Below are 23,073 nucleotides of genomic sequence, written 5' to 3'. Positions count from 1 at the left end.
GTAGGGAAATGTGAATAATGACTGACTGAGAGTTTCCCTAACCAGCAGAAGGAGAAAAGAGATTTTATGAGAGACTGGTGAATTTAAAGGCGTTTTCATTTGTTTCCCGTGTTTGAGCCTGAATAAAGGTTTGATAGGTTTGGCTGACAGTCTTTCTAAATGATCATCTTGCTAGATTCAGTATCCCATCTTTCCTGGGTGTTTTTCCCACATGATTTTTCCAGCGATAATGGTGCAGAAACAGTCTATACAATTAAAGCTTGAAGCAATGTGTAAGTTTGAGATACTGCTACATCTCGCTTTCATCTCTTCCTTTCTTTAGAGATAAATGAGATGTGACTTTACAGGGTATGCTGGGATCTGGTAGCAAGCTCTTTCTGTCTGCCTTGCTGTGCTTTATTCTGCTGCAATACATTCAAATACATTGATATGATTTAGTTGCAGAGAGTTACTAGCTGGAATTCAAATATCACAGGAGACAAGGGGTTGGTTATGAAGCCTGGGAAAGGTGACTGTTAGGTGAGACAACAACTCAAAGCAAAGGGAAAGAATTCACTGATTATAGCACTGGATTGAGGAATGGGAGGTTAGTTCCTGGTTTCTCTCAGTTCGTTCTACTACTCGGCTGAAATGGAGTGATAGTTGCCTGGATTTATTGATACTGTATTTGGAGAAGTGACCTCTAAACTGGTTAAAATCTCTAAGAGCTTCTGTAATAATATCTCAGTAGGTATTAGTTAGTTGAACTTAAATTTTCACCTCAATAAAGATTTAATTTTCCATTGATGCTCTACACCAGGGGCTCTTTTGGTCTTCCTATGTCAAGGCATTTTTTTCTGACTTCTGAAAGTATAATTTATCCTGATTGTATCTAGCTAAAATAGATCTGTATTTTCTTCCTTACAGTGAAAATGTGTTCCTTTTGACACCAGAGCTTACGCCCCGGAAGCTCAGAGCTTTGCCTTTTGAAAAAGCAGCTGGATGTCATTATCATGGACTTGAGTAAGTTTCCTTGCTTCTTTTCCCAAAATGATATTTCAGCTTCCGGTCAAGGTATAATTAGAAATGTTTCTAGCAACATGGACATTAACTATGGAAAACTTTATGTATCATTTTCCTTTGTTGGAACAACTTTGTACATTCCATCTCTCCTTTTCTTGCTTTATTTTATTTGCTGTTTTAAATTGCAACACTTCTGTCTTGACGATAATGTGAAAATGTTTAAATTTTTTTTTTGTAAGATGTACTGCTGTAGCTATTCTCAGTGTCTCTTGAAAATTTTAATTCAGATCTAGAAGTGGCGTGGTGAAGAGGGTTCGTTGGTACATATCGAATCTCTGGAGCAGCACATGAGTGAACTACTTTGATACTAAATTGTAGGCACTTTCAGACTAGTAGTTGCGAGGTTTATGAGACCTGCTGGGAAGCCAGCTGTACATTCAGGAACCTGAAAACACCAGCAGGCGAGTGTTAGCATTTAGAATCTTCAACAGGATTTATATGGTTAGGACTGTATTTAGTTCCAGCCAGCATTCGATATTTGTCAAATCTTCATTGAGCAAACATCATATAATGTAGTTGTATAAAAATTGTTGAGAAAAGTGTAAATATTGTCACTGAGGTGAAGACGAAAAGGACGTACGCTAACACTGGAGTAGATCAGTGTGACTCTTCCGTGCATACAGACTCTTAGTCTTAATGCAGTGTGTATTAAGAAATGCAGTGGATACCAAGCACAGGCAGTTCGGTCTTCATGCAAATTTCTGCCACCTCCTAAAATCTCATTTTCAGATTATCAGAATGTGACTGACGATACTGCTGGTATTTTTCTCCTATCAATTGTGCAAACAGTTTGGTTACGCCTGTGTTTAGTATCTACTGTTAATTTTAGCCACATTCTCTAGGGAAGGGAAGCAGTCGTTCTATCTGTTCAGCTTTCTGATTCTTCTCTTTCTCTACATGGTAACTCACGAGCCTGTTAGCCTTTTTAGGTTTGTAACAAAAGGCACAGAGGGCCAGCTGGGTAGATAAGAGAAACGCAGATTTGTCCTCACAGGTTTGGGAAGGAAGGTGTTGGCCGTTGTCTGTTGGTATGTGGCAGCTTCCTGACCTGCCTGATGTCAGCGATTCAAATCAAGCACCATGCAGCTTGCACTGCCTCTTCTCATAGCAACATAGGCAGGTAGAGACCACAGAGAGGCCTGGACACTGTGGAGAGGAAGGAGACCGTGGTATATTAATGTAACAAGGGGAATGTGTTAGCAATAAGGGAGGGAATGAGGAGAGTGAGGTGGTAGAAACTGGTGTGAAAGGGGGGAATCTACAGCTGTATGACCAGAATGTATCGTAGTGAGAGTATCATACAGTCTTTTGGAATAGATGTGGCTTGTACCATGCAGTTGTGATTGCAGTTTTCATCTGCATAGCTGCCGTATTTATGTTTGGAAGTAAAGTCTTGTCAGCAAAACCAGGAGTAGCAGTTATGATTAAATCAAATTTCTGGTGTAATGAACCTGTGCCAAACACTTGAATCCTGTGTTGCAAAGAGAAAGTAATTGCTGTTAAAGCAGAGTGACTAAAATGGCAATTTAACTTCTGAAGAGAAAAATTTTTTTATCTTTGTAGGGTATGTGATTACTCAGTGGTCTGAGAATACAAATAAGGAAAATTAAATACTTGAAATTTGGGATTTAAGAGAACTTACTCTTAACAGATAATTAATTTATTTCTAGTGGAAAATTTTACTCAGCTGTAGAAGGATTCACTGGTCTGTTATTAGGAAAGTGAATTTCTCCCTGAATATGAAAATACTCTGAAGAAAATGGAAAAATCAGATCTAGCAATTTAATGCGACTCTGTGTTAAAAAGAGATGAAAGTAAAGGATATGTCTTGAGTTGCTAAGAATAGGAAACATTTCTAAGGAGCTTGGAGGGTGGGCTGAGAGATAGCCCGCATTGTTCAGAATGCTTCTTAAAAGGATGGAATAATATTAGATAATGCTGTTGTCTTTCCTTGCAGTAGAAGTAATGTAAAGTTACTGAGCAATGAAACATGGGTCTCTTGCAAGAAATTTACACAAGCGAAAAGTTAGTTAAGATGCATTTTGTGGTGTTGTAATCTCATGAATATGTTTCACCATTTGTTCTCTTTCAGCTCCAGTGGTTTCTTCTTTTGATTTGGTTGATTAAACCACTTACTCTTTGTAAGCAATAGGAAGCTGGGAGCTTGTGTTGTTCAGTGACACTTCTGTACTTTCAGCATTTAAAAAATGTGAATCATTCGTATAGCAGTGCTTGTCTGGGACAAAGCTAAACGTTGCACTGTCAAAGAGTGAAGTTAGCAAAGTAGCATTTAAAACACTTCCCGTGCCCGTCTTCCTCACACTCAATTAATACAATCTCACAGCAACATAGTTTTTGGCACAATGTGGGTCTTTCTAAGTTTTCGTCAGTATTGTTGCATTTTGAGATCCCTGAAATACTCATAACTTGCAAATTGCGCATATTGTACTTCAGGCATTTCCTGTGTGATTCTCTTATGGCATATGTGCTGAAGAAATCTTGGGGTTTGTTTTCTGGTCTGATTTGGTTGGGGTTTTTTGACACCAGTCCAAACAAAAAAAAAGGTTTGGAGTTTGTATGATAGTCAAAAGTAAGTTGTTCTGGTTTTTTGGTTTTTTTTTTCCCTGATTGTAATAAAGCAGAGCCTGTCACGGATTTCTCACCAATTTCAATTTTAGATACTGTCTAGATAACAGAAGAGCCTTAGAGAGAGATGTGGGATATGCTGAACTTCAAACTCGTCTTATTCGCTATGAAACTCAGACTACTTGCACCAAGGAGTGTTGCCCTGTGCCAATTGTCTTGAGTCCTCTCCCATCTCCTGCAGTCTTGTCAGAGCCTGGAAGTGTCCCTGATGGAGAGTCTTTACAATGTGAATTCAAAACAGAGGCATCAAGGCTAAAACACAGATCAAAAGACTTGGATTGCTTTTATCCCAATAAAAGGTAATGCACTGAATAAAATAAATCTTTAGCATGAAATATTTCAGTAGTCTCTTGTGAAATGTATCTTTTTTTCATCTCAAAAAGTTTTTAGTGAAGCTATCTAGACAAATGTTCTAGTTGCTTAATCCTCTTCTGTAGGTTCATTTTTCTTCTCAAGTGTGGCCTCTCATTGATAGCATTAGATTAATCAAAACCATGCAGCACAGGTGCCTTTTATTTAAGAGATTTGGAGTGGTATCTTGCAAAATCTCAAGTGCCTTTGAAAAAATGACAGGTAGCCTCATCTAGGACCAAAACTGACAGTGCTGTTGCAGTACAAATAAACAACTGAAGGTTTAGAAAGCCAAGCACCGTACAAACGGAATAATTGAATTACTAATCCAAAGGACTGGTAGTATAAGATGACCTACCAAAATTCAAACTTATTGTCAGCCTTTTTTATTAAAGTCCTTTTTGGAAGTCTAGTTTTAAAGACTTGTCTTTGTACCTTGTCCTCACTCTGAAGATGAAAACTCTTTGTGTCAATAAAAAATTAACTGCTATGTAACACTACTTCTGAATTCACTTTTTGCTGTAATACTTCACTTCTTCCTTCTTGCCAATTTGACACCCTTTGCAATCTAATCACAGTAAGCCTTTGACAGAGGTATGGTTTTTTATGGAATATCCATATCTTTTGCAGCTTTCTGAATAGTCCAAAAGAATATGTGACTGTAGTTAGCACTTCGTAATTTGGAGCTTCAGAATTATGAACATTCTTACATTCTTGAAGGATCAAGCATTACAATGTTCTAGTTAAAGAGGAGGTGTGACATTCTTGTAGGGCCAAAAGAAATTTAGATAGTTTTGCCTTAGCTTGAGATGAGAATGGAGGCCAGCAAACAAGCTATCTAGATGAAGGGTCCATATACAGAACAACCCCTTTTTCCAAAGAGTTTCCCTTCTTAGTTATCTCATTTCTTCAGTTTCTTTCTAGACTTTTAATCAGAGGTGCAATGGGTCTATGTCTCAGAGAACAAATCAGTCAGTAAAATGTTCTTCTAATACAAAAAAATTATGTAACAATCCTGTCGCCTGTTTTCAGGTGCTGTTTGCAAGAACGTACAGCACTTAATACTCTTAGCAGCAGACTCTGTCGCAGAAAAAAAGGCACTGAAAGAGTCAGCATAAAATCTAAAAGTTCTTTTAATCCTTTTTTTGTTGTTGTTGTTGGTTTTTTTTGCCTTTCCAGGCTAACCAAATCTGAGAGTACAGATTCCCTCCTCTCTCAGGCAAGTGGAAGTAGTGGGAGTCACTATCCAGTTGCTGTAACAAGGAGGCACTCTGAAAGATCAGTTTCTTTAGCTTCAATGCCATTGAAACAGCTTGGTCAACCCCACAAAGTAACCACTAAGGCTGGGTCAGCAAGTCATATAAGTGCAACTGAATCTGAGTCTTCAAAACCAGCTAAGGAATCAAGATCTCAGAAACATACAAGGGTAAAGGTTTATGTTGTTTGCTTCTGAAGTAGCATCTGCTTAACCTATTTCCATGTGACTTGATTTTTTTTCTTTTCCTTTTTAACTCAAAGTGAACTGTCTTCATCTGTCTTTTGTTATTATTAAATTTCATTCTGTTCACTTGTGTAAGTGAACCTTGAAGGCACTGACGAGTGTGCTGCAGAAGCAAGGAGTGAGAGACAGTATGTAAGGAGTATTATGTCATGTCCAGAAAATTAAGGCTGAGAGAGAAAACAATTATGAGTAAAGAAGGTGGGAATGGATATCAATGAATAGGAGTCAATTAAATGTAGAAAATTAATATAAAACCTAAAGGCAGCAAAGAAATATCTGTGCTGGAAGGGTCAGCTGTTGTGGAAGAACAGACCATTCTTAGAATAAAAAGATATTCCAACAGTTGTCCAAGTCCATTAATTGAGTGCAAGTCCATATTTTGGTGCAATAATATTTAGTTAACAGCTGTATATATAAGGAATGCCACTTTTAAAATGCATTGCATGAAATTGTTCCTGGCTTGGTGATACGAATTTTAACATACTCCCAGGGTGCTAGAGAGGACATTGCGTGCGTGTCGATGTTGTGCTTTCACAGGCAAGTGGGGATGGCCCAAATAAATGTAAATTGGTGTGACTCATTCAGACCTACAGCAAAGTTTTAATATCTCTGATATAAAGAATGTCAGAGTAAATATTCTAATCTGACTGTAGTGTTTGAATTTTTTTTAAATTGTTTTTTAATATGGATGTGTCAAACAAGAATATCAATATAAAGAAAAATTATGTATGCATGTATATAGTATTTTGGAGAAAACTCAAGCCATTAACAATTTTTTTTCTGTCTTGCACGCCCCATGTGAATTACATTGCTTTGTTGGGTAAGCGTTTCCTTAATTTTTGAGATGAAGGAAATGGAAATAGATTGTAAAATAACTCTGCCCAAATTTGCTCAGTGCGTTGGCTGTATTTGGCCAATGGATTGATGACAGAGGCAAGATCAAAAAAGAGAGGGTGTTTGGGGGATTTTTGGTGGTGTTTGTTTTTTTTTTCTTCCTTTGGACAATATTTCATACCAGTAACCAGGATGAACTTCTGAGTGTGGGTCTGTTTTTTTTCAAGATGCTGAAGGAGGTGGTTTCTAAGACTCTTCAATTTTTGGTGGTGTTTGTTTTTTTTTTTCTTCCTTTGGACAATATTTCATACCAGTAACCAGGATGAACTTCTGAGTGTGGGTCTGTTTTTTTTCAAGATGCTGAAGGAGGTGGTTTCTAAGACTCTTCAAAGACACGGAATTGCAGAGGATCACAAGTGCTTTGCATCATGCAGCCAGCGTCTATTTGAGATATCAAAGTTCTACTTACAGGTATGTCGCGACACGAAACGGCAGGCTCAGGCTGAAGTGGAACGAATCACTCCCAACGCCAATGCGGTGTGCAGTGAGACCCGTTTATTATTTACATTACATCCCAATTTATAGACTCTTGTCCACTCGACTAACTACATGGTGATTGGATAGTGACTCTGTTACACAGACAGCACACAGCTCTTAAAGCACTATAATTGGTTAAAAGGGGTTAGACCCCACGTGGTGAGTGTTTTGGTTAAAGCTACCAAAACAAGGCCAGTATAGATAGCATTTCCCACACGGTAACACTGCAGCTGGTTTCGGCTACTAAGTTTCCCAGAGAGAGAGTAGCATATTTTCATAGTTCTAATTTCTGCTAGAAAAATACACCAACATCGGTAACTAGAAGACATGCTTTTACAGTTGTTGTTCTTAGTGAAGTGAAGCCATTCCTGAATAATACTTGAGATGGACTGTGTGATACTCAGACTTGATTTAGCTAATATTTCCTGGTCATGCATTGTGTAGAGTGCGTGGATAACCTTTGAACTTGTCAAATGCAGAACCTAGTTTTACAATATATTTTGGTCATAGTTTATTTGTTTTTAAACCTTACAAAGCAGTAATCTTTTATGTGAGATAACGTGTTAAAGCAGTAGTCTGGTAGGTAAGGTCATGCTTATATATATTGCTATCTCCCAGCCACAACTGAGAGATCAGCTTCTCCCTTGTTCAAAGACTGCTGACTCAATAGGTAGCTTACACAACCGAGTCAGAAATTGTACTTCCCTGACGTGCTCACAGAAGTCCTTGTAAATGTATTGTAAGTGTGCACAACTATCTTACACATACTGACTTGGCAACACCCTGCAGAATTACATCAACCTCCTTTTTAGGAAGAGATGAGAATTCTTTCCACAATAACTGGGAGACTTTGTGAGTCAGAGCTTGAGCCCATGTTATTTAGTGTGGGCAAGCAATCAAATTAAATCACAGTACAAGGTGTTTAAAAGCTATTGCTCACAAGCCGAGCTGCTGTTTCTGTTCGTTTGCATGTGTTTAGCCTACCACTATTTGTGACCTAACTCAGCTTAGCCCACCTTCAGTAACAGTGATTTAAGCTACATGAAGTTGCAATTGAAAAGGGCTGAATGCTTACAGAGACAATAAGAACATCTTGCTGATGATCACCAACTTCTTAAATGATTAGAACACAGTTGCACAGTCTGTAAGCACTCTCAAAATCTCCCTAAAATATGTCCTGAATGAAGACCTAATCCAAAATCGGAAAGACCTGCATGTGGGGATAAGTAGGGCAAATCAGATGGATTCACGGTTTCTTTCCAAGTAGAAGAGGAAGGAAGATAGTGCAGTGATCCTGTCCTTTGGAAACCTGATCTAGAGAGAGATGCAGCAGGTTTTGTTCTCCTGAACTGTCTTGCAGCCCCAAGTCCATAGGAGCCCTTTGAATCCTTTTCAAAAGCATGGTGTCATAGGTATCACTTTCCTTTGGAGACAGGCAATAAATTAATTTCCTTTGCCTACAGAGAAAGCAAAACTAAGTTATGCACTTGTTTTATTTAAGAGATGGGATTAGGTTGGACTGTATTAAAATTGGACTGCAAAACTGACAAGCCATTCTAGGTTTTTTGTTTCTAGCACTTAATTTCTTTCTCCATGCCCTCCTCGCTGTTCTTTTCCAGAACTCTGTGTTGCAATCTAAGTGCACAGTTGATTTCCATTTTTATGCAGAAATAAGATTTGAATCAAGAGTGTAAGAACTTTGACTATTGTTTAAGAAAAAAAAAATTAAAATTCTGAAGTTATGGAAGGAACAGTGTAACTCAATTGTATGTTTGAGTACGGGGTTTGGACTGCTATAGAGAAAGCTGCAACCCATTGGAGTAGATTTAGATTATTTCTTTAAAATAAAAAAATCAAGGTCAAATAATTCTTCTGTGGTTCTGAACAAGGTGATAAAATGAGTAACATCCCACCCTCCCTAGTTATTAGGGCTTTTATAATCCAAATTAGAATGAGCATATGATTTTGCTAATTCCTGTGGCTTTGTACTTCATATTTAGGATCTTAAAACCTCTAGAGGACTTCTTGATGAAATGAAGAAAACAGCAAATAATAATGCTAAACAGGTAAGACCATTAGTTTATTCGTACCAGCTAAGGTGAAATGTGGCTGACAGCTCGCCTGTAGGATGGTTTAGTCCACAGTTTTAAGAGATGCATTCCTTTGGCTGTGGGTCTTGTTTCACTCTCTGATGTCACAAAAAGTTTCTTTCAATCGGTAGTCCCTTGGCAAAATTTCCAGTTCAATATATTCATGTTTTAGATGGTATTGTAGTTACAGCTTCCAGTGTGATGAGAAATGGAAATGAAGGCAATAAATGTTTCCATATCACTGGGGAAAAAAAAGAGAGATGAGGTTTTTCTTCATTTGAAAGAAGTCTGGACCATTAGGGAATTCTTCTTGCCTTGCATTGAAGGAAATAACATTTCTTTTCAAAGGTTAGGAAGTAATAAATGGATCTATAAAATGAAATAAATTTCTTAAAAGAAGCAATGAAATTTAGTAATTTTAAGCTTGGGAATAACTGTAAGCATGAGGGATATCAGATGAGATTATTTGTGTGTAAGGTGGGACTTAATGTGAACAGCAGCACAGAGCAAATAACAGGAGTAAATACTGCCCTCCAGAAGTTAAGTAACTCTTTCATTTGAATTCTGAAAAACATACTGAAGTGGCTCCCTGATTTAAAAAATAATTAAAAAACCCCAACCCTACTGTGCATATTTACAGTACAGTTTTCAAAATCATAAATGTAAAGATTTTGGACTTGGCAGTTAAATAATAAACCCCGAAGTCTGAAGGAAAGTGCTAGATCCCCAGGGAATTTATTCTACGAGAGCAATACCCACTCTGTTCTGTACGGTGATCCCTTATGAATTGCTTCCCCCAGATCATAAGGTTTCAAAAACTACATCGGTTGTGATGTTTGGTGTTGAACTGGACTATTGTGCTGGTATGCCACCATCTTTGTCTGGGGAGACAATTGGTAGTTTTATGTGTGTTCGCTGATGGCAAAAGAGATCTCTTAAGGTGGCCACGCCTCCCTGTGTTAGAGAACACTTTGCAACTACCCTGTAAAAAATGTAATTGCCCAGGACTAGTCAGTGGTCTGATCAACTACCCTGTTTGGGGAACAGCAGCAGTAGTGGTGGTGGCTACAGCAGGGCGCTGGTTACCCGTCCTTCTTTCCTCTGTGGCTTAGGAATTGGTTTGTAGCTGCTGAGCATTGTGTGTGCAGTTTGTTGCTAGTACATGGAGAGAGTGGGGTGAAGTAGATCAGTCGAAGGGATCTAAAAATGCCTTTTTCTAAAGACAAAGCATTCTGTAAAGTTAAATTTAATTCTCCAGTAATGCCGTGTCCTCTCAGTTCATTAACAACTCTTTCTTCTTTTGAATGGATTACTTTTAAATCCTGTTTAGTAAGTGGGAGAGAGATGGTGATAAGTATGGTGATAAAGAAAGAATTGATAAAGTATGTGTGATGTTCTTAAGTTGCTTTCAAGAATTAGAGTTATAGAAAACATGTTTTCTCATTTATTTTCCCAGGTGATTGAATGGGTTTTGGAGAAGACTGGCAAGTAGAAGTACTGCATGGACACTATTCACACCTTCCTAGAAACAGCAGAGACAGAGCACTTGAGATTGTAAGAAAAGCATTATACTGCCAAACACACGCGCACACACATCTGTACACCAGAAGGACATTGGTCAGCGTAATCATACGGACTCAATTCTCAAGTACAGTAGCATGTTTTGGAAATTTTTATACTGAAAGTTTTAATTTAAAAAAAAATTCAAATGAAAAAGGTTTTATTTTATATGCCTATTTATTATGTTTGATTCTTAAAAGGAATATACCTTGATTTGGTTTGATAAAGCTTTGTATGTTTTTCAACCAGTATATTTGGTTTTTAAGTGAATAAAACCCCACCAGGTTTAATTTTAACAACAAAATTACTTTGTTTTACCTTTTTGTGTGAAGACCTCTATTCTTTTGCTACTTGTTGTATAAACAGCTGTTTACAGCATCGACCATTGCCATTTTATAGAATAATTAAGAACAGTTCCTGTTCTGCAGGAAAGCAAACACAATTAGAATTTGAGTCACAATTATCTCTATTGTAGTATAAGAAAAAAAAAAAACCAAACTTGTCTTTTGAAACTTGTTGCAAGGTCCCTTTAAAGCTTTCACGAGCTGGATTTCCAGTATAATTTCATGTCTACTCTTTGTAACACCCCTTAGAAACCATTTCTAACAGAGGTTTGAGATTTTGTTCCATGGTGGAGGGGAAAATCAAAATGCTAGTGGTAATGATGATTGTGAGAGCTGTGAAAGAGCTGGCATGCTGTGATGAAATGTAGTGGAAAGAGTAATTTTTCCCTGAGTGGCAAGCACAGTAAAATACTAAATTTGGCCTCAGTTTGCTCAAGTCTTAGACATGCATCTGGCTTGTACTAGAGTAATTATTCAGGTTAGTATTATGTTGAGATGAGACGTTCCTACCAAAACCCAAAAATATTTTACAGCTTTCAGTGTAGGGATTTCCTATTCATCATATAAACCAACATGACTAAAATTGATAGATGCAGTGTTACTGTTTGCAGTATTATCCAGGAAGGAAAAAGGATTAAGCAATGCTAATATAAATGAAATTTATTCTTATGAAAAGTAATTGAACTAAACCATGTGTAGGTGAGAATACCGTAAAATCTACTTACTCTCTAATGAGCCCCCCTGATTTTGTGGTATTATCCTTTGCTTAATTCTGTGTTGTGTAAAGCCAAGCCCTAATGAGGTTTTAATATATAACAGGATCTTTCATTTAACTTTTCCACTCCTTTGTTCCAATTTTATGTGTCTTTTTCTCCTGAACTCCACAAGACCTTCTGTGTATAGGTGCGTACTTGTTTTAACTGCACTCTGCGCACTCTAAGATGTTTTACTGTGGCAGTGCGCTCTAGTCGTAGCCCAGGACAAACACAAATTCTTTAGAGTGGGATTACATTTGTCTGAAATATGCCACGCATCCACAGCATCCAGGCTTTACTGGTTTGATACAACAGAAATGCAATGAAGGGGCATATTTAAATAATTATTTAATAAGCGCATGCATGAAATTGCTCCAATGTATTGATTACTGTGTACGGCTCACATTTCTTTGCAGTCAAGACAGAAACCAAGAAATTAATCAAGACATTAATCTTCCTTAACGACTAATATTAAAGTCTCCACTTCCAGAGAGAAAAGCCCTAAGTTATAATCTCATCTCTTCAGCCTGAATGCTGATCTTTTTGTCCACATACTAAAGCAAGCCACTGAAAGCTGTATTTCCTACTTAATTTTCTGGGGTTATAGACTTGTAATTACATAAACTTTGTAGTTAATATATTATGTGTAAATTGATAAACAGAAGTACAGAAATTCTGCATTTCATAAAATACTTGCAGCTGGCTGCCACGAGCAAAGAAAATCTCTTTTAGGAAAATAATTACTAATCTTTAACTGGCTTTCTTAATGGAAAACTGTCTTCAGGTATCTGTAGAAGGGCTTCTATAAAATGGTGGGGGTTAAAATTATTTTGTATTATTTTCTCATTCCTCCCTTACTTTTCTATGGTGTCTACAGTGAGCCCTGGATTAAGGTACAAACTTACTTCAAGAGCAAGTAGAACCCAATGGTTATTGGTTTATTTAATTCTGTGGATTCAAAGGCTGGCCTGAACTGATCATCAGGAAAGCAGTTAGGGAACCATAAGCATTTTGATGTGCTGGTTGTTTGCACGATTCCCAGTGCTGAGCTGACGCGGAGCTGCCCATGTCTCATTTACACTGTGTTTTATTATCTTGGGGGTTTTTTAGGGTGAGTTAGAGTAGCTAGTTTGTTATTGCGGCTGAATAACACTGTGTCCCATTCGAGCTATGGTAACTGTCCTTGTGCATGCCCTTAACCTACAGAAAAGCACAGAAAATAATTTGACCTGGTCTTCCGTGACAGTGCTAAACCCAATTATCTTACACAGTCCAAAAACTCCACATCAAGAGTTCCCGCAGCTCAGCCAACGTGTTGTGACTTATGTGATACAGAATGTAATGTCAATCCTTGCTTCTGAACTTCAGATTATTTTCTTTTTTGTAGCTGGTGAACCCCAAATCCTGTCTGCCCTATATCTGTTTTCCTGTAGAAGGCTTGGGTGCTTTTATGGTTTTGCAAGTCAGGATATAAGTTGCATTCACTATACATTTATGTTCTACCCATAATCCAAGTTATGCCCTTATACAAGACTGGACTAAGACAACACTGATCTAGTTGTGATTATTTGGTGAGATGATTATTCTAGTATTGCAACAATTGCATGATGACTATCACAGGGCTACCACAGAACTTAACTTGGGTACAAACGCTTTTCCAAATTCACAAATGCTCCAGTTCTCCCTTGGGAGTTGTTTTCTAATGCCTCTATTTACTCAAGCACAGAAATCTAATAAAGCAAATAAACTGAAAAGCTGATTCTAGGTGGAAAAAGTAGTTTATATGTTCACAGGAGGTTGTTGTCTTTGTTGCTTAAATATTTCATGTTCTTCCCTTCATGCTTTTAAACTAAACTTTTGCCCTGGTTAATCTAGGGGTTCAGTTATATCATGCAGGCTGGTAATTTTGCTAGTACATTCGTATCTGCTCTTTGAAATCAAAGTTACCACTGAATTCAAGTTGTCCGTTTTGGATACAATTCCCAATTACTTTACAGTAATAGTATATACAGTAATAGTGTGTGTGTGCATGTATCGTAGGATGTAATATAGTAATAGTCTATATATATATATATGCACTAAATAGCCTGGTTACACACCTGCCAGTTTGGCTGTTATGAAAAATAAGATAAATTCAGAAATCAATGATAGTACAGCAATCTGGAGTGCTTTGTTTGTTTAGGCTCCAATTCTGCTTCCACGGAAACCAAATAACTTTTAAACATGGGTAAGTTTAAACACTGAGAAGTCTTGCAGATAGAATTCAGATCAACCTCTGCTTCAGATCAGCTGTGCTCCCGAACGTGAAGAGCTGGCTGCGTGTGGTGTGCTCCGGTGTGCTGTGGGAAGAAGGATGCTTCCCTTCTGCAGAAGGGGAAAGCGCTCTTTTTGTTAATGGGTTCGCGTTTTGGGTAGTGCGTAAAGAGTTGTGTTCCGATTTATGAAGTATCCTAAGAGAAATGCTAGTTCCGCTTAAAGAGCAAAACTCTTAGGAAACAGCAGTGTGCTTCCCTGAACACAATCAGATCAGCTTTATTTTCTTTTATTTTTTTTTAACAAACACTTAATACCACATTTTTCCAGCAACACAGATATTCCAATACATATCCAGGTCTTTCTAACGGTGAAGCTGCTACACAGACTTTCTGACCAGACTGTTCGATTTACAGCCAGTATTTTGTGAAAAGAGTGAAATTCTGGAATACCCCTTTTTAGGATTTTCATGAGGCTACTCTGCCATACCTCAGGTCAGACTGGAATAACAGACTTAAAATCCTGCAGTTAGGTTTTCTCTTTGGGCCACTAAGTTAAGAATTAAAGCAGAAGAGAAGGAAACCATCTTTTTTTCCATAACCGTTTTTAGGAGCTAAGCGAGGCACACGTTGGCCTCACTCCTTGAATGCAGAAGCTTGAGCAGAAGTTTCTGTTCTGTTTTTTTTTATAACCGCTATAACTGTCCAGTGAAATGTAAGCAACAGAGAAAGCACTGTAACTTCAGCAGGTGAGTCTGAACAACCTGCCCCAGAACATCCCTGTGGCCTTTCAGTAAATGTCAGCAGCAAAAAACCACGCTGCATACTTACGCTTTCAGCCTGTCAGCAGCAGCGCCACTATCAATCACATGAACATGGAGCTTACGTGATAGAAAGCACCAATGTACCATTGACACTACATAAATATATTTGTTTCAGTTTTAAATTAGTTTTTAAAAGCCATTCCATCTATACGATGAACAGTTCTGTCAAGTAACTGAATTCTTAACAGAATGACCAAGGTTTAAAATGTATTTTTCCCCAGCCCAAGACCAAAGTTCAGACTCCCAAACAACCCGTTTGGGTACAAAGTAAGCTCACCTCACAAAAATCCAATAAATGACTTTATTAAATATATTCTTTTCCTCTAAAATATAAATATTAACTGTACTCTTATAAATGTGGAGTAGGTCCATATTTCATTTGTCTATCTCATCCAAATATCGATCAGTCCAAAATCTGAAAATGAAGAAATAGCATCTGTAATTATTAATTTTTCTATAAATATATATAATATGAATTTTCTTTGCAAACTGTTTAGTTATTCACTTATACTTCATATAGTACTGAGCACCTCAGATTACATATTGTGTCATTTAATTGTTGGTACTAATATAGGAATTTGTCATATTTACAATGCACACACATGTTAAGTATAACATTCCAGTGATCTGTAAGTGTTAAAGGAGCAAGGGAATAGTGCAGTACAGTCTACGTATGTATTTAACCTACCCCACAGTATCCACGTTCTCACTTGAATCTCTGGAACTTTTATAGGAGCCTGCGTCCAAATTTTTAAGTAATACTTTGGAACAGCAATAAAAATGTCCTGAATTGCTTTTTAGAAACTTGACACGACGATGTGATGCGAGTTCGTACTCAAAAGACCCAGTTTCCCAACGTACCGACTGCTCTCAGCTTCTCAGAAGGTGTTCTAGAAGCTTCCAAGCCAAAGGAGACCCAAGTAACTGCCACAGAAAGTTATGTGAACAGCAGTGGTCGCTAAGTGAGACATGTCCGTTTGGAAATTATTGGCAGGTTATGTAACATGTTATCTCCTACCTTGTGAGTTTACACAAGGAATTCATTTTCAAGTACAAGTACCATGACAGTAAAAACAGACTTCACAGCTAGGTGAATCCCCTCCCAGGCTTGCCTCTGACGGGCGGGAGGTGCTAGCAGTGGGGCTGCTCTTCCAAATGGTGATTTAGCTGTTGTTCTTCTATGGTTATTTTCTGAATTTGTGAATTCAGCCCATCGTCTTAAATTTTTAATTAGTTTTGATGATTAAGACACCTCTGGAAACCACCACAAACTAATTCCTATGCTGTGAATAAACGGCATGACTTAGGCTTAACTCTCTTAGCTGAAAAACAACATGGAACCAAACTGGTTTTAATTTTCCTCTTTGCCAGCCCAACTATGTTGAAACTTATAACACACTTTCTCAAGAATAAGAGAAGTGTTGTAGTATGACAGTCAAATTCTAGAGACTTTGGATTTTTTATTTCCTGTACAGTTCCTGTCCTTCAAAGCGTGGATTTAAGGCAAAACTGTAAAAGCAAACAAAACCCCAACCCTGTGAAGCAGTTCTATTTATAAAGTAAGAGCAACATAAACACCATCCCTGTTCTGCTTCTTTCTGTTCCCACCCAACCCCATCAAGCCAGTTTAGTAGTTCCAGGTGCAAGCTGTGCATATGATCTCTGGCAGTGAAGGCCAGCGCTCCTACCTGCTGCCCGCTTTGTGCCCAATGTTTTGACTTAAACCAGCAAGCTCTGGTGCAAAACAGAAACTAGTGAGTTATGGTGAGGCGAACGTCTTACATTTCAAGGACTAAATCTGCACTTGTGAAATCATGCTCGTAGGACCAGTTCCTTCCACTTTAAGGCTTTTCTGGGAGTGCTTGTGTTCCTGCCCTGATGCATTTCCTCAGTTTTGTAAAGCTGCCTGACTAACTTTTCTGATCTAATCTAGAGAACTCAAAAAAAACCCCAGAACAAAACCAAACAACTTTTCCTTCTTCCTCACATTTGTTCTTCTATCAAGACCACACAACAGGGGATGACGCAGTAGGGGTAGGAAACTCAGCATGACTTTCTGTTGGAAAGCAGCTGTGGACACATGCTGGCAGAAGCTTAGGTCATGCTTCAACATGGATGCAAGTAACTTGAGGATGCTGCTACTTACGCCCCGCTGACAGTCAGCTCAATACATGGTTATAGCTAGTCTCGCTTTGGGTCCATCAATAGGAATGTATGCAAGATGTTTTATCATTCAATTTGGAAGTGCTCCTTGGCAGGGACCCTCCAGCTGTTCACTGAGCACAGCTGGGTTGCTTTAGAGCATCTGACTCAAAGGTGCCTATCTGCATGCTCTGCTGGGTATTCAAGCAACAGCTTCTGACAGCACTCCAAAAGAAAAATCTGTATGTATGTGGTGCACGGGTTAGTACAGAAGAAACTATTTTACTTTCAGGTGGTGGAGAACTTCTACTCAAACAACCTTGAGCTTGCGTCACAACCAACAGCCATTCTTGTCTGCTTAGCCCTTTACTTAACCTATATAAACAAGTACATTGTAATAGGCACAATTTATGATTCCGAAACATTTACAAGTATGGTACTACACGCTTTTACTGCCTCATATGGGATTTTAAAATCCCATTATTTACAATGAAATCCACTGTTTTCCTTGTCGTGCCACCTCTTTAGCTGATCGAAATGAAACCTGGGCCTTGGAAGACTGCCAAAATGACCAAGGCCCAGCACTGAACCCCAGGCTGGTAGATGCTGCTAGCTGGTACGGGTTGCTGCTGTTGACTGTACTTCAGATGAGCATGGTCACTCCGTCTTTCTTTGAAGAAACTGATGTATCCCACTTATGCCACCAAGCCAAGTCTTGTAATCTTGGCCGACAGGAAGGAATGAATGATGAACACAACTGGTTTTGGACAGGAATGAAGGTCCAGTTGCTGAAAGTACAGAAAGAAATCAAGTTGTATGATTAGGTTAGATTAGATTAGATTTCAGATGAAATAAACACCATGTACTGAGTACTTGATTAACTGCTGCCCAGTATTGTGAACAGGCTTCTATTAACAACAGCCCTTTATTACAACATACTGTCTTCTCTTTGCGCAGAGCTGCAAATATTTAGGTTACTAGAAGAAAATAATAAACATCTTGAGAGCAGATAACATCCTGGTGCCTCTGGTCTTGCATCCACCTGGGTAAGCAGCAGAAACCAGTCAGATGCTGCAAGTGGTCTTCCAAGAGGCTCAACCCCTCCATCTTTTCAGGCTCTGTTTCTGACCAGGGATGGTGGTGGGACTGCTGTGTCCAATACCCAGCGCATCCGCTGCTGATCACAGCTGAAGGCAGCGTACTACAGCTGATGCTGCACGGTTGCTCATCTTTGCAGTGAGACTGAGCTGAGAGGTTTTTTTTCCATAGTCATAGTTCAGATGATCTCACCACATGCTTACTAAGCATGACAGACTTGTCAGAGTGGTCAACAGTTCAACAGTAGGTTCACATCAGAACAAACCAGATTTGTCTTTCCACCAGTCATGTATCAACTTTACTGAGGGCTAGTAACAAATTCCCTTCCGAAAGCCAGACAACAGGCAGTTTGGAGAGTACACGTTATCAAAAGTGATGTGAAGAATCGAGCACCCAGCGTGCTCAGGAACTGCTGAAAAAATTTGGCAGGAAAGGCCATGTTTACATTTATGATATCTGAACTGCTCATAGGAATAAGCCCCTTAATGTTAGGCGTTGGGACAGCTAACTTAGGCATAGCTTGTTGTCGTAACATAAAGTCCCTACGTGTACGTTGGAATTAATAATATCTCGTTCTTAAGTTCTCCCCATCACAAGCATTTAAAAAGTGAAACGGATACATATAAAAATTGTAACATCTGGCTATTTAGAGATACAATTTGTTCTTAAATGTAAAAAATCTTTTATCCCTGCTTGCGTGGTTTTACCATTTTCTCTCTTTTAGTTTATCTCCTAAAGCCAAATGATCATGCTGTAATAGAAAACATGGTGTCTAAATGCTGGGACTGGAACCTGGTTCCGGCCAGCTATTACAGAATAGAATAAAACAGAACAGAACATTTCAGTTGGAAGGGACCTACAACAATCTTCTAGTCCAACTTCCATTAGTGCTCCTCCATCCCCACAGCCTGGAGGACCACCAAAGAGATGGTAACGCACATCACTTTGCTAAACACAGTACTTACAATTTCTCCATCCTTTCCTCCAAAGTCTAAATAAAGCATCCTTATCCCATCATCTGAGGACATTTTCAGTTTTTCGTAGGGATATTGTGCAATTGTCTTAGAGAAGGCACCATCTTGCGGTTCAGTTGTAAGAGAGAATCCATGTTCGTAATGGATGGTCAAACGGCACTCCTGGCTTTTGTATGTGCAAGCTGAAGGAGGAAAAAAATTTTAGTCTGTTATCGCTCTTCCACTTTGCTGCAGATATCTGCATTTTACATCTGATCTCAACAGTATCCTGCAGAAACTACCCTTTCCTAAAACTCGGCTAGTCATGCTCTAACTGTAAACCTGCACAGCTGGAAAAACAAGAGAAATCTTTCTGTTGTGCAGCGTCCAAGCAAGGTTTGTTAGTTATGGCATTAACACACAGGCTACAACTGTACAGTTGTGACTGTACTAGAACCATACAGTTATTATTACATACTTATTACTAGAACCATACAGTTATTCACCACGTTCTCCATGTGGCAGTGTACATCTACACACTGACATTTATCCAGCCTACTGAAAAACCTCATGCCAGCTCAGGCTGGCATTTCCTCCTGACAAAGTCACACCTACTCTTCTTGCATCTGCCAGATGTAGCCAAAATCAATAAACGTGGCGCACAATGCACAAGAAAATTAAAAGCTGTAAGGGTTTCCTTCAAGTATTTTGACAGAGATGAAGACACTCCTGAGTTCTCATTAGTGTCATGGTAATTGAAAAAGGGCCCAGATAATTGTAATAGCTACTGCAGCAGAAAGTCTGCATCCTCCCCTTCACTCAGAAACATAGGCCAAATTAAAAAATAAAGAGTTTAGGTGTTCACATCCCAAATCCTCTTTTCCACCACTTCCCTGTGAACAATTCTGTCAAGAAGAGTCCAGGCATTGGGATAAAAGCACTGCGATAAAAGAAGGTGCTGATGCCCTCTTGCTGTTGGAAAGAAAGGCATCCATGTCACTAGGCTGAGGAGACGGACATGCCCTCGAGGTGGTTCCCACTGAACACTCTGCTTGGTTTCCACGTCAGAGGCAAAGCAGCCTGACTCCCTGTGAGGCACAGGGTCTGGCGGCCTACGGGCAGGTGTCCCTGTGCTCAGCAGCAGCTGGCTGGACCCAACGGCTTCACAAAGCTGGAGCTACCCTTGGTCACGGAGCAGATTTGTGCTTTGGCTCTTGCTCTCACATTTTTAGGTAACGAGTGGAGATAATGTTCAACAGTCCTGCCAACTGTAGGTCTACCAAGAGAAGGAATCCCAAATGCTGGGGGCACTCAAGAGAAAGGCACAGTCTCGAAGTCGCAGAGCCACTCCTGGCTAGCAGCTACTTGGCTGAACGGGGCATCACTCCAGAGTATCTGCAGCTGATTACTTTCAGTCCAGTTGATTTTGCATGTATGGAAGTGCTGAGAAGTGACACTCTGAAGTTCATGGAGGGAAATGACTAGTTGTCAAAATGTGGCTATTGGATCAGTTTATGTTTTTTCATGCTTGTCAAGTGTGCAGAGGTAGGTGAATAAATGACCAGTTTGCGCTTGTGAATGTGCCAGTCGTCCTCTGCCTCCTCCCTCTGCTAGCAAAACTCCTGCCAGGCTCTCAAGAGTCTCCCGAATCTCAGAAAAATGCTCTTTTCTGTGGGTTTCTGGACAAACCTCTGATGATCACTTCTCCGTGACATGCAGCACTATATGGCTGACTACAGACTTTGTCTGAAGCAACATGCCAAAAACAAGACCAAAAATCAGGCTGACAGTGACGGGGTCACTGGCCACAGGTACCACCACACCAGCTCAGACTGGCTCAGAAACCACAGGAACAATATTTGAAACACATGGAACCCTAAATATATGTACATTTTTTAAAAGGAACCACCTCTAGCAGAAGACGACTGAACTAGCCATGAGTGTCATGAGGAGGTGTGGAGACAGGGCACCGTAGGTGTTACTCACATGTGGTGATTTCCGTGATGAGCTCTGCGGAATTGTGGCAGCCCTGCACTATGCTCCTCGTCCACAGTGAGAGGTCTCGGCTAGTCTCCGTCCTGAACAGATGGGTTTCAATGCCTTGCCTTGTACCGGTACGGGTTGCGAAAGACAAATCCATCCCTGACTGCGGTGAGCCTTTTCCTGGGCCAGAATGGACCAACCTGCAATTGGATTTGAAAATACATCAGGGAATTAAGACGCTGACACAGCACACTGTGCCAAAATTCCGACCTAAGCACAGCTCTGCTCTGTACATTTCTAAATGCACATTTTTAAGAGCACAAGAACTCATATCTCCTCTGTATTTGAGAGTAAAGTGACTCCCAGCGATGCTCAGAAGAATGAAGGTCCAAGGCAGCGAGTACAGAAGCAGCTGGACAGGCAGGTGATGATGGGGGTGTCCCAAAATTTCCTAATGAATTGTACAAAACACAACTTTGGATGAGGAAAAAAGCTAAATCAGTGACTGGTCTGTAGCGGTGGGGTTTGGTCCATAGACACAGGTGCTCGCCCAGACAAGGCAGATGAATCCAACTTTCAATGTCAAGTGGCATTTGCTGTAAAGCTTAATCATCTGCAGACAAACTCAACAATAAATGCTGTCAGGTAAAGTAAGAAGTTCTGTAAAATACATCTTTAGCAGATGCCAAAGTACTGTCTTGTGCATACTTCTCCCATAAAGAACCTGTAAAGTGCAAAATGTTGCAGATACTTGTAATCTAAAATTCTCTCACATTTTGCTGCAATTGACAATTTTTTGCCTGGCATCAACAGCTGATCTTCTCTGACCAGGAAACATTTGCTCATCTGGGCAAATAGTAACCACAAGAGATATTTTTTGAGTGAGAAAATCAACACGGCATGATATTTAATTCTTCAAGACAGCCCTTTTGCTGTTTTGTTTTGTTTTTTTCTCCCCAAAGAAGAATGGAGAGTAAATACAGAATTCACTCAGAGACATGACACTGGTTCAGCCGAAAGAATAATCCAGAGGACCTCATCACTCTTTGTGATACCCCTCAGAGGGGACACAATATGACATCCTTCTGAAAAGCTTATTCCTGTCTTGTGTCTCCTGTTTTCATTTCTATAGGCAAACAATATACTTCGTATGAGACTATAATGAAAGTACGTAGCATGGTAGTAGAGTATTTGTGCTGAAGAATAAAACATTAGATTATACTAATCATCTACTGAATGCTAATTCACCCTCAAATTATTGTTTTGCATCTGGAAGAATAGCTGCCTGTTAGCTGACACTGTACAAGTTTGCCATCAGAGATGTTTTAATAGGGAAAAAAAGCAGAAAGGAAAGACAAATAACAACTTCAGCGTTTCAGTTACTGAAATGCTAACCATAGGGCATCTGAAATTTCCCCCAACTGCCTGGCAGTCCGTGCTGACATTTGGGATGTGCACTGTGCTGAACAGATGCGTCCTCTTTCACACCCCCTAGAAGGTCTGCAATGTTTGTTCATGCTTGGATTTTGGATTCTTTGGATTCTTTGGATTTTGAGCATCCCCCTCGATCTCATGGTCCCAGGAGGGCCCGGGAGGACAGATGCAGAGTATCTGGCCGGAGCGGCCCTGTGTCTGGACAAGTAATTCTCTTCCACAGAGGCAGCCTCCCCGAATGGCTTTTTGCCTCTACAAGGGCTGTGTTAATGCCCCGCTGAGCTTTGATACTCAAGGCCTCCTAACTGCACCCCGGGGCAGATTTTGCAGTCGGGGCAAACAAACAGCCCAAAAACTTGAAGTCAGTTTCATCTGGCATGAGGAGGTGCCAGCTCTGCGGGGAAGCTGCATCTTGGTAAGTAAGCCAGGAGACCAGGAACGGAAACCTCCAGTGACTTCTGCTGCTGCCTGTCCCCGGCCAGTCACCCAGGCGAAGACACAGCCACTGATCACATGCTGCCTTCTGCTTCCGGGGACAAGTGTGGGAAAGCAGCCTGGAAAAATCACATCAAGCTCATCATTAAAATAAAACTATTTCAGCTTCTCCCTCCATCATGCCTTCTCCTTTATACAGTGCTCATAGCTGCGCCAAAAATTGTTTTCTGATACTTGTGATATTCGGTGTGTGACAGACAGATGGATAGTTC

The 23,073-nt window shown here is 39.7% G+C and overlaps 2 protein-coding genes across 2 annotated transcripts in view; one reads left to right on the top strand and one right to left on the bottom strand.

Moving 5' to 3' along the window:
• Nucleotides 1-10,513, top strand: part of MTBP (MDM2 binding protein) — a gene marked incomplete at its 5' end in the record, with an annotated part of 27,427 nt that extends 16,914 nt beyond the window's left edge. Inside the window, 6 exons of the mRNA XM_010134138.1 lie at nt 907-1,002; nt 3,741-4,007; nt 5,239-5,485; nt 6,752-6,865; nt 8,932-8,997; nt 10,478-10,513. Of these exons, the coding sequence (XP_010132440.1) occupies nt 907-1,002; nt 3,741-4,007; nt 5,239-5,485; nt 6,752-6,865; nt 8,932-8,997; nt 10,478-10,513 (826 nt within the window). The remainder of the gene's footprint in view (nt 1-906; nt 1,003-3,740; nt 4,008-5,238; nt 5,486-6,751; nt 6,866-8,931; nt 8,998-10,477) is intronic.
• A 6,738-nt stretch (nt 10,514-17,251) lies between these two features.
• LOC104491680 (beta-1-syntrophin-like) lies at nt 17,252-21,129 on the bottom strand. Its single transcript, XM_010134137.1, has 3 exons — nt 20,936-21,129; nt 18,962-19,152; nt 17,252-17,686 (listed from the first exon to the last, which is right to left on the bottom strand). The coding sequence occupies exons 1-3, from the start codon at nt 21,087-21,089 to the stop codon at nt 17,594-17,596; spliced, it is 438 nt and encodes a 145-aa protein (XP_010132439.1). The 5' UTR covers nt 21,090-21,129; the 3' UTR covers nt 17,252-17,593.
• Between the last annotated feature and the right edge of the window lie 1,944 nt (nt 21,130-23,073).

The sequence above is a fragment of the Buceros rhinoceros genome, unplaced genomic scaffold (genome assembly GCF_000710305.1).
Source record: "Buceros rhinoceros silvestris isolate BGI_N320 unplaced genomic scaffold, ASM71030v1 scaffold9134, whole genome shotgun sequence".
In the NCBI taxonomy this organism is placed as follows: domain Eukaryota; kingdom Metazoa; phylum Chordata; class Aves; order Bucerotiformes; family Bucerotidae; genus Buceros; species Buceros rhinoceros.
This window is presented reverse-complemented; position numbering and strand designations above follow the sequence as displayed.

Coding starts and splice junctions, on each gene's coding strand:
- LOC104491680 (XM_010134137.1), bottom strand. CDS start 21,089: ATGGATTTGTCTTTCGCAACCCGTACCGGTACAAGGCAAGGCATTGAA. Junction 19,153..20,935: donor CATCACGGAAATCACCACAT/GTGAGTAACACC, acceptor TTCCTCCTTCAG/CTTGCACATACAAAAGCCAG. Junction 17,687..18,961: donor GAGGAAAGGATGGAGAAATT/GTAAGTACTGTG, acceptor CTGTACTTTCAG/CAACTGGACCTTCATTCCTG.